The 8,780-nt window shown below is 60.0% G+C and overlaps 1 protein-coding gene across 5 annotated transcripts; it reads left to right on the top strand.

Annotated features, from left to right (window-relative positions):
- Positions 1–2,222: 2,222 nt before the first annotated feature.
- Positions 2,223–8,121, top strand: C25H8orf58 (chromosome 25 C8orf58 homolog). Of its 5 annotated transcripts, none has more exons than XM_025463113.3 (7): positions 2,223–3,219; positions 4,771–5,282; positions 5,645–5,785; positions 5,942–6,068; positions 6,197–6,309; positions 6,557–6,639; positions 7,172–8,121. In XM_025463113.3, exons 1-7 carry the CDS (start codon positions 3,129–3,131, stop codon positions 7,281–7,283), a joined length of 1,179 nt encoding a protein of 392 aa, XP_025318898.3. In that variant the 5' UTR covers positions 2,223–3,128; the 3' UTR covers positions 7,284–8,121. The 5 variants fall into 5 exon arrangements, with proteins under 5 accessions (XP_025318898.3, XP_035572995.2, XP_025318900.3 ...); XM_035717102.2 differs by having other exon boundaries at positions 6,533–6,639; XM_025463115.3 differs by lacking the exon at positions 2,223–3,219 and adding an exon at positions 3,671–3,792.
- Positions 8,122–8,780: the final 659 nt, after the last annotated feature.

Here is an 8,780-nt window from a genome sequence, read left to right as displayed (position 1 = left end):
GCCTTTATTTTCATAGAAAAGATCAAGGCTTTCTGTGGCTTAGGAGTGCACCAGGCCAGAACACCTGGTCCGCAACGGGACGGCCTCCTTGGCGCCACCTACTGTCAGAGGTAGCCCACGACAGGGAGCTACAGAGGAGAATGCGCCCAAAAGGGGCCATTTCACCCCTCCGTCAATACCTGGGTCCTGGCACAGTGAGAATATGGAAAAATATAGCCTTTTTTTTGTTGCTTTCCTGAAGGTAATGGTCAAGTGGCAGCAACTGAGATGGCATGAATGAAATAAGACTATATGGCAATGAGTGCTAAGAGCTAATGTGGAACATACAAGGCGGGCCCCGTGAGTACAGAGCAGAGGCCATCTGTGTGTAAGGATGGACAGGACTTGACAGGTGGAATGGACAGACGCCAACCGATGGGGTGGGTGCAGGTGGAATGCTCAGTTTAGGGCAGAGGCTGAAGGAGGTATCAAGAGAAGACTAGAAAGGGAGATGGGAGCCTTGAATGCCAGAAGAAATGGTCTGAACTTCACCTGAGGCTCTGGAAACATTTTGAAAATTTAAAGCAGGGAAGTGACAGGTTGGAAAAGGTGGGCCGGGATATTAACATGGTCAGATCCCCACCTGTAACCAAGCCTGGTGGGCCAGCAGTGTTCTAAGGAGTGGAGGAGAACAAAATGTGGGATAGGAGCCCCTTGTGAAATGGGTATGCCAGTGAGTTGCTGAATGCCTTTGGAAGGCTGGATGGGCTTTTTTGTTTTTGTTTTTGTTTTTGTTTTTGTTTTTGCTGGATGGGTTGAAGCTGAAATCCAGTTCTTTAGTTGTGGCAGGCAGCTCTCTTTGCAGGAGCCTGAGGGTTTCAGAGTGCTCTGCAGCTACACAGCCAGCCTGAGCTTGGGAGCAAACTTCTTTGGAAGATGGAGTTATTAGGCAAACCCATTGGTCAGAGGAGAAGGTTGGGGGCAGTCTTCGATCTTTTACCTTGCTCTCCCTCCACCCATGCCAAGCCAGCTGTGAGCGGCCACTCCACGTGACCCAGATATAGTGTGTGTGTGTATGTGTGTGTGGCAACTATCTAATTATAAGACTGCAATTTGTCCAGTGCTGTGCCCTCTTGAGGTTTTTTTTTTTTTTTTTTTTTTTTGCATTTGGGGGAATAACTTCAGAAATGGAGACAGATTCAAGTTAGAAGTTCCCTGAGAGAGCATCTGGGTGTCTGGGTGGTTCAGTGGTAGAGTGTCTGCCTTCGGCTCAGGGCGTGATCCCAGAGTTGGGGGATGGAGTCCCACATTGAGCCTGCTTCTCCCTTTTCCTGTGTCTCTGCATTTCTCTGTGTCTCTTGTGAATAAATAAAATCTAAAAAAATAAAAAGTTCCCCAGAGAGCATCTAACATAGCCCCTTTAGTTAGAAATGGGAAGGTGACATTCCCAAAGTTACACGACTAGATAATCTTAACACACAGATGTTTTAAGTGCTTTAAGCCTCACAGTTCTGAGATAGGTATTGCTATCCCCTTTCTTCTATAAATGAAGAAACTGTGGACAGGGAGGATGAGTAACCAGTCCAAGCACTCCTAGCTGGTTAAGGGGAGGGGAGGAAATGGCACCTGGAGTCTGAATCCCGCATTTCTGGTTTGGGGTAGGGAGTTTTTGCACCTCTATCAGCAGAGGCTGCCTCCCAGGCCACAAGGGAGGTCACCATGGCTCCCAGCCTTCTCTGCTCTGGCAGGAGCTGCCTCCAGCCTCTTGGCTTTGACCTTCCTCCCACCGGGCCTAGCTCAGTGCTGAGCTTTGCAGGAAATGTGCTTCCTGAAGCTGGGACTTCCCCATGGAGGACGAGGGGCAGCTGGGCATCCCTGGTTTCATCCTGAGAGATGACTCTGCCCGGCCACCATGTGTCTCAGGAACTCAGGGCAGCTGCTCACCAGTCAGGTGGGCAGCGAGGGGGTGGCTTTGCCATTCCTTCAAGCATCTCTCAAAGGGAAAGGATTCTCCCTTAGTAGTAAGGAGGGTGGGAGATACAGAGCCCTCTGTGTGGCGAAGCCGGGACCTAGCTCTGGTCACAGGGCTGCTCCAGTCAGGGCTTCAGAAGGCAGATGGGAGGGAAGTGTGTAGCCCCCATGAAGGATCCCCATCACCAGATACCCCTCAGGCCTATCGGTGTGGTGGGGTGCAGGCGTGTGGCCTGGAAGGGAGTGTGCTTGGGTGTGTGTGGGTGGGGGTGTGGGTTCTTTTGAGCCCACACAAAGCCTTGTGCTGAGACACTGCATTCCTGCTGGCTGGGCTTCCTGTTCCAGATGCATTCTTGCCCCAGAGTCACCAGGGAGACTGCTTGGAATCTGGCCCCACATTCTCCAAATTCAGGGCGAGATCTGGCAAAGGTTCCCCCCCTTTACCTCCCCACCCTCTCTTTGGAGGGAGGAAGCCACCTGATAGGGGCCAGCCCTCCAACCCTCCTACCTAGGAGGGCTGGGGTGGGGTCGGACACTGCCTGTGGGGTTTGGTGCCACACATCCTGTTGGACAAGCATAAAGCAGTTCCTGCCAGGCCCTGCGTTCAGTGTCCCCGTCTATATCTGGGCAAGGGGAATGGAGTAGCGGTGCTGCCTAGAAGGATGGGGTTAGGAGGGGGCAACCCAGAGGACCTATGCCTAGCAGGGTAGGGCTTGGCCTGAAAATCAAGGTAATTGAATGGCAGGTAATTGAGGGACTAGGCTCTCATTCTGTCTCCCGACTTGGCTACCGGCTACCGGCTTCCGTTTCCTCTTCCTACACAGTTAGAATCTTCTAGTTTGTGGCCCCCTGGTAAGGCTCCCGTGTAAGGTGTTTGAGGAAGGGTATGAAGGAGCAAGGAGCACAGCGGGGTGGGTAGTGTCTTCTCCCCTCCCAGTTAACGGCCACTTCCTTCCCAGGGCTCCGGCCCCAGCCCCTCCCCCCGAGGCTCAGGTGCAAGTTTGCACGTCCACCAGCTCCCTTATCTGCCTCCCGGGGGTTTGGGTTCTGCCGGGACTTTTCCAGCCCTGTCCCCTTCCTCCGGCGAGTGAGGTCTCCTTAGAGGCCAGCGGCCCCTCGGGTCACCTTCGGCAGCTCCCCTTTCAGGCTGGGAGCCTTTGGGGGTGAAGGACGGTGGAATGCATGGGCCCAAAGAGGGTGGGGGTGGGGACGCGGCCTCCAGGCTGCTTCTCGGCCCCCCCCCCGGGCCCAGTTCCCCGAGGTGCTCGGGTGAGGAAGAGGAGGGGGCGCCGCGGGGCTCGGCTCTCGCCGCGGACACGCGCGCTCGGCGCAGGGGGACCGTCGGCCGCGGCGGGCTTGGGGCGGCTGCGCGGCGGGCCCGGGCACACGGCGGGGAGCGCGGGGCCGCGGGTCGGGGCCTCTGCCGCAGCCCCGTGGGGCTCCACTTCCTTCCGCGCTCCCCGCCCCGTCCAGGCCCCGCCAACGCCCCCCATCCGCGGCGGCATCTCGGCGGCAGGAAGACGGAGCAGCGAGGGAACCGGGGGCGGGGCGGGGCGGGGCGGGGCGGGGGCCGCAGCTGCAGCCGACGGCGCCCGGAGCCCGAGGGTCGGCGGACCCAGGCGCTGCCCGCGCCCCCCGCGCCGCTCACCTGCGCGCCCCTCCCCGCCCCGCCCCGCCCCGCCCCTCCCCTCCGCGCCCCGCGGGAGGGTCCGGGGCCGCGCCCAGCCGGGCCGGACGCGTGCGGAGCCGCCAGCCAGCGGCGGGGGAGGCGGGCCGGGCGCCGCGTCGGGGCCATGCTGGGCCGGCGGCGCGTCTTCGCGGTGGAGCCGCTCGGCGGCCGGGGTGAGTCCCCCCCGCCTCCTGCCCCGGGGCCGCCTCCCCTCGGACCGGCTGGGGATGGCGCCGCGCCCCGGAGCCCCGGGTGGGGGCGGTAGACCGGCCCCGTCCATCCCGGCCTCTGACTCCCCCCGTGGATCCCCCCGCGGTGGGGGCCGCGTCCCCGAAGGAGACCGCCCTCGGCCGGGAGGGCGGGGGCCGCTTGGCCTGGGGAGCCGGGGGCGGCCGTCGGTCTGTCCGCTCGCGCCGGCGCTGGTGCATCAGGCTGGGTGGGCCCAGCGCCGAGGGCAGCCCTGGGGCCGGGCGCGGCTTCGCCTCCGCTCCCCCCCCAATCAGCTCCCCCCCCCTTTTCCCACCAGCTCTCCAAAAAATCTTCACTATTTCTCATTTAAAAGCACAGCAGCCCGCCACGGCTACGGCGATTGTTATTTTTATTACCCTCCCCGGGAGCTCCGGAGGGACTTGATCTCGCATCCCAGTCCCGACCCCAGGCTTCCTTCTCTGTGCCTTTCCCCGTGTCCCGACGTGGGGGTGGGGGTGGGGGTGGGGGTGGTCACAGTAGGTCACAGCCCTACCGCCCCGTGGGGAGTAGTTGGAGAGACCGAGGCTCCCCGTTCACCACTTGGAGGTCTTAGGCGGACCCGGCCCCAGGGCACAAGGGATCCCAAGAAGCAGCAGCTCCCCCCTCAAAAGGGGGACCGGCCAGACCGGGAGCTGATGAATGTGCCCTACCAGGCCTTGCCTGCCACACAGCCCAGATCCCGGGGGGCTGTGATGGCCAACAAAGACTACTGTGAGGGGAACCCATCTTAACTTCTCCAGGCCAGGGAAGGGAGAGACCTGGGCGGGGCGGTGGCCACCCAGTGGCTCGCCTCCCTCCACCTCTGGCCCAGGACACTCCTCCGCGGGGAATGCTGCCAGCTGCCAGGAATGCTGGGGGCGTCAGGGGCGGCCTGCTCAGCCTGATACTCACTCTCCTGGCAGATGGGGTTGCTGAGGACTCGGCGCTCGGCTGCGTAGTACCTGGAGTCAGCAGCACCTACAGACGGATCCCGGACGCTGCTCAGGGGTGCTCGCTGGCCTCCTGGAAGGCGGATGGGCAGTTGAGAGGTCCCAGGAGGCAGGAGCCGCTTCTCAAACTGGCCTCCCGGGACTCAGGAGTGGAGATGGTGGTTGGAGACAGCCCCCTGACCGCCTCACCGGGCCTTTCTCAGGACTCTCTGGACTTTGAGCCCACAGGGAGCCCTGAGCCCCCGGCCCTCGCTTCCATGGAGCCTCCCGCCCACCTAGGCCGGCTTGTGGCCAGCCACAAGCTGGAGCAGGTGCTGGAGCGGTCCCGCCAACTCCCGGCTTCCCCTGCCGGCGCGCCGCCCCACCACCGTTCCCTGAAGCCACCAAGCAAGCCTGAATATGATGTGCCCCTTTTTGGAGCAGGGGAACAGGAGGCCACTGAGGCAGAAACGGACCTAGAGGCAGGCCTGGAAGAAGCAGAGGTGGTGAGTGCCACGCCACCTCTCAGGCTGGGTGAAGAGTGCGATGGAAATGGCCCTTTCACACGGGGGTGGGGGGGCTGGGGGTGGGTTGCTGGCTGTGGGGCCTCACTGGCTCTTTCTCCTTGGAGCTCTCTCGGGGTGGGGCATTCCTTGCTTCTAATTGACGGGTTGTTCTTGCCTCGGCCCACTCCCAGCTGTGTGGAGGGGGGCAGTACGGGGCCAGCCTGGCCATGCCTGGCCGGGTAGGGAGGCCAGCTGGTGGTATGCGCCTACTATCCCCGGCCCCTCTGCTCCCATCTGCTGGCTGCCCAGGATGGGCGTCTGGCTGAGTTCAGGGGTCTCCCCTACCTCACTCTGTCCCACAGGTCAGGGGCCTGGGGCCTGAAGCCTGGGCCTGTCTCCCAGGGCAGGGTCTCCGCTACCTGGAACACCTGTGCCTCGTGCTGGAGCAGATGGCAAGGCTTCAGCAGCTCTACCTGCAGCTGCAGACCCAGAGGCCCCCAAGGGTGAGTGAGCTGCAGGTGGACAGGCCAGTGGGGGGTGGGTGGAGACAGGTGAGTGGGGGAAGCAGAGAAGGTCTGGGACCCCTGGAACCAGGGCTCCCTTCAGAACAGCCTCAGCCCTCTAGTCAGGTCCCAAGTGCCCGTCTGTCCTGTGCACAGGATCCTGAAGCGGAGGAGGCAGAGGAAGAGGAGGAGGTGGGGGAGCCAATCCTGGCACCTTCACCTCCACCTTCTCGTGCCCCAGGCAGTGAGGCACGCAAACTGCTGAGCCAGGCACAGGAGACAGGTGAGGGGCCATGGCATCTCCCACTGTGTCTTGCCTGCCCAGGGCCCCCCAGGCAGACCCTTTGAGTCCTGGCCTTGATGGGTGGCTTCCTGCTTCTGGCCCTGGGTAATCTGATTCTCTTTCTGAAGGGGCAAAAACAGCAGCAGCCCTAAAGGTAGGGCTGCCAAGTGCCAACCCTGACAGGCTGTCAGAGGCCACCGCAGAGCCAGCCCACATCATCCCACCCTCCCAGGGACACAAGGTAGGTGATGGGTGTGTGCGGAGGCAGGTGACAGGATGGAGGGGGTTAGGGGCTGTTTGGGATGTGTACATATCCCAAAGGCTGGAAACACTCAGAAAGTGATGGAATTCCTGGTTGGAGAGGGTGACTTGTCCTGGCTGTGGTGCCTGCTGTCTCTGGGAGCTTGGTCAGGGGGTATGTTGTGGGGAGGAGCTCTGTGGTGATCCCCCCACCCTCTGCTCAGCTGGATCTCTCCCACTGGAACAAGGTCAAAGTCCTGCTCAACCGGATCCGTTGGAGGAGCCCGAAGCACCCTGAGTCCCCTGCCCCTTCTGATGGGCGTGCCCCTAGGTGAGTCCTGGGGCCCAGCCCAGGTTAGGGCAGCGAAAGGAGTGATGAACCCGGATGCTGAGATTGGACTGCCAGTTGTGGTTTTTTTTTTGGTCCCTTTGAAATCTGAGAGACGCAGGTAGTCTTGGAGAGGGTGCTGGAAGAAACAGAAAGTAGCTAACACATCCCGTTTACAGAGGAGGATGGGGACTGGACTGGGGAAGGCAGTTGCTTTCCTGAGGCCACATGTGTGGTGAGACGGTGGCAGGGGCAGGGCCAGAAGAGGGGAAACCCCCTCATGTCCGCCCAGCAAGCCCTCACCCTTCGCAGCTGAACCTTAGGCCACCTCCCAGATTTGCTGGGAGAGCAAAGGGACACAGAGGATTCCCCAATAGATGATGGGGGGTGATGGTGAATAACTCAGTGGGGCAAGGAAGCACCATGCCGAAGTCCCCGGCTCCCCACGGCAGATAGGCAATTCCCCATCAAGTCTGTGGCCATTGCTGCCTTCGTGTCCCCCTCCTAGCCTAAAGCTACCTTTCCTTTTGCACAGGATTGAGTCAAGGGGGGTCCCCGAAAGAACTTCATGCCAGCCACTCCGGAAGACCTTTATGCCATCATTTGTGGTTAAGAAGCAGCGAACGAAAAACCTCTCTGTATGCTGAGACCTCCTGGTGCGGGGACGTGACCCTGGGTGGAGGGGTGTGCAGTGAAGTCTTCTTCCTCGCCCTTTGCCCTCTGCTGCTTCTGGGCACTGCCAGGAAAAGCTGCTGATACTCACTCTTCTCTCTGAGGAGAGAGCTGGATCTTTCTCCTCTGGGCAGCCTGGCAGAGGAGCCCTGGTTCCCTGAGAGGCCCCCCAGGTGTGGCAGCCCCCGGGCTCCTTACTGGTTGCCAGAAATCCCTGGTCCTAGACAATGTGAACTAACTTATTTATCCGGAGTCCTTGGAGCAGGTTTGGCACGATGTCCTACTGGGGCATGGCGTGTCACAGAGGTGGATCTATGCAAAATGATACGTGTATCTCTGTGAGTGTGTCACTGTTGCAAACTGGCTGGATCCATCCCTGTCTTCTGAATCATGCGCTCAGGGGGTTGGTCCTCTGGGTGACGTAACTGGTGAGGTAACTGCGGAAGGATGGAACCGGCCTTCATTCCTCAGTGGGCTGATCTGGAGTCTTGCTTCCTCCTCATACCTTCGTGGGTAGCCCCAGGACGGGGCAGGAGGGTCCCACCTTGGGTGCCTCTGCAGAGAGCTTGCCTGGGACAACGTGGAGAAGAGCAGAGTAGTAACCTTCAAGATCTGTCCTCCGCCGCTTTGGTCCCTTTACACATCAGAGCCAAAACCAGAGACTCCTACGAGCTTTATGACCTTGACAAAAATCCCTTAACTTTTCTGAGCCATGGCTTCCTACTTAACCTCCCAGATGGTTTCATGATACCTGCCCCACCTACCTCACAGTCTTGTTATGAAGATAAAATGAGATTAAACTGTCTCATCCAAGTGCGCTGTGAATGTTAAATGAACGGGGAGGGGGAGGAGGGTGTGGTGTTGGGAGGAGGACACCCTGGAGGGAGGACGGGGAGGCCTGAGGCGGCTACAGGAGGACTGGGGCTGCCAGTGGAGGCTTAAGTGGCCAGTGAGGAGCAGGCAAGACTTGAAGCAGGTCACTTCTCCAAGGTCTTCGGGTTCATAGCTTGAGAATTAGGGCACCGATTCCTGACCTCTGTGACCTTCCAGAGTTGTGAGGACTAAAGGAAAATGTTCCTGAGCACGTTGTAAATGTCTACCAAGATATTGTGGTGGTTTATTTATTGCAGCACCTTGGGCTCCCAGCTCTTTGGGAATTGAGGACGGGGAAAAGGCTTAGTCTCCGGTAGGTATCGGAGGTCGGGAGGGGAGCTGTCAATGCAAGGGCCGGGCTGGGGATGAAGTCACGGGCTTGAGTCCCTCAGGAACGCCTCCTAGAGATGGCCACCGCGGGGGCGCCCCTCCGCCCTCAGACAGGAGGGGCTGTTTCTGCGGCTGCAGCCCGGGGCTCCGCCAGGAGGCCAGGTGTCGGGCGGTGGGTACTCTCTTTGGGGGTCCTGCTCCTGCCGGTTTTTTTTTTTTTTTTGATTAGGAACCAATGCGCCAGAACCTACTTTTCCAATGGGACCGTT

Source organism: Canis lupus, chromosome 25, assembly GCF_003254725.2.
Source record: "Canis lupus dingo isolate Sandy chromosome 25, ASM325472v2, whole genome shotgun sequence".
NCBI classification, from domain to species: Eukaryota; Metazoa; Chordata; class Mammalia; order Carnivora; family Canidae; genus Canis; species Canis lupus.
Note: the sequence above shows the minus strand (reverse complement) of the source record. Positions and strands in the feature narration are given on the sequence as shown.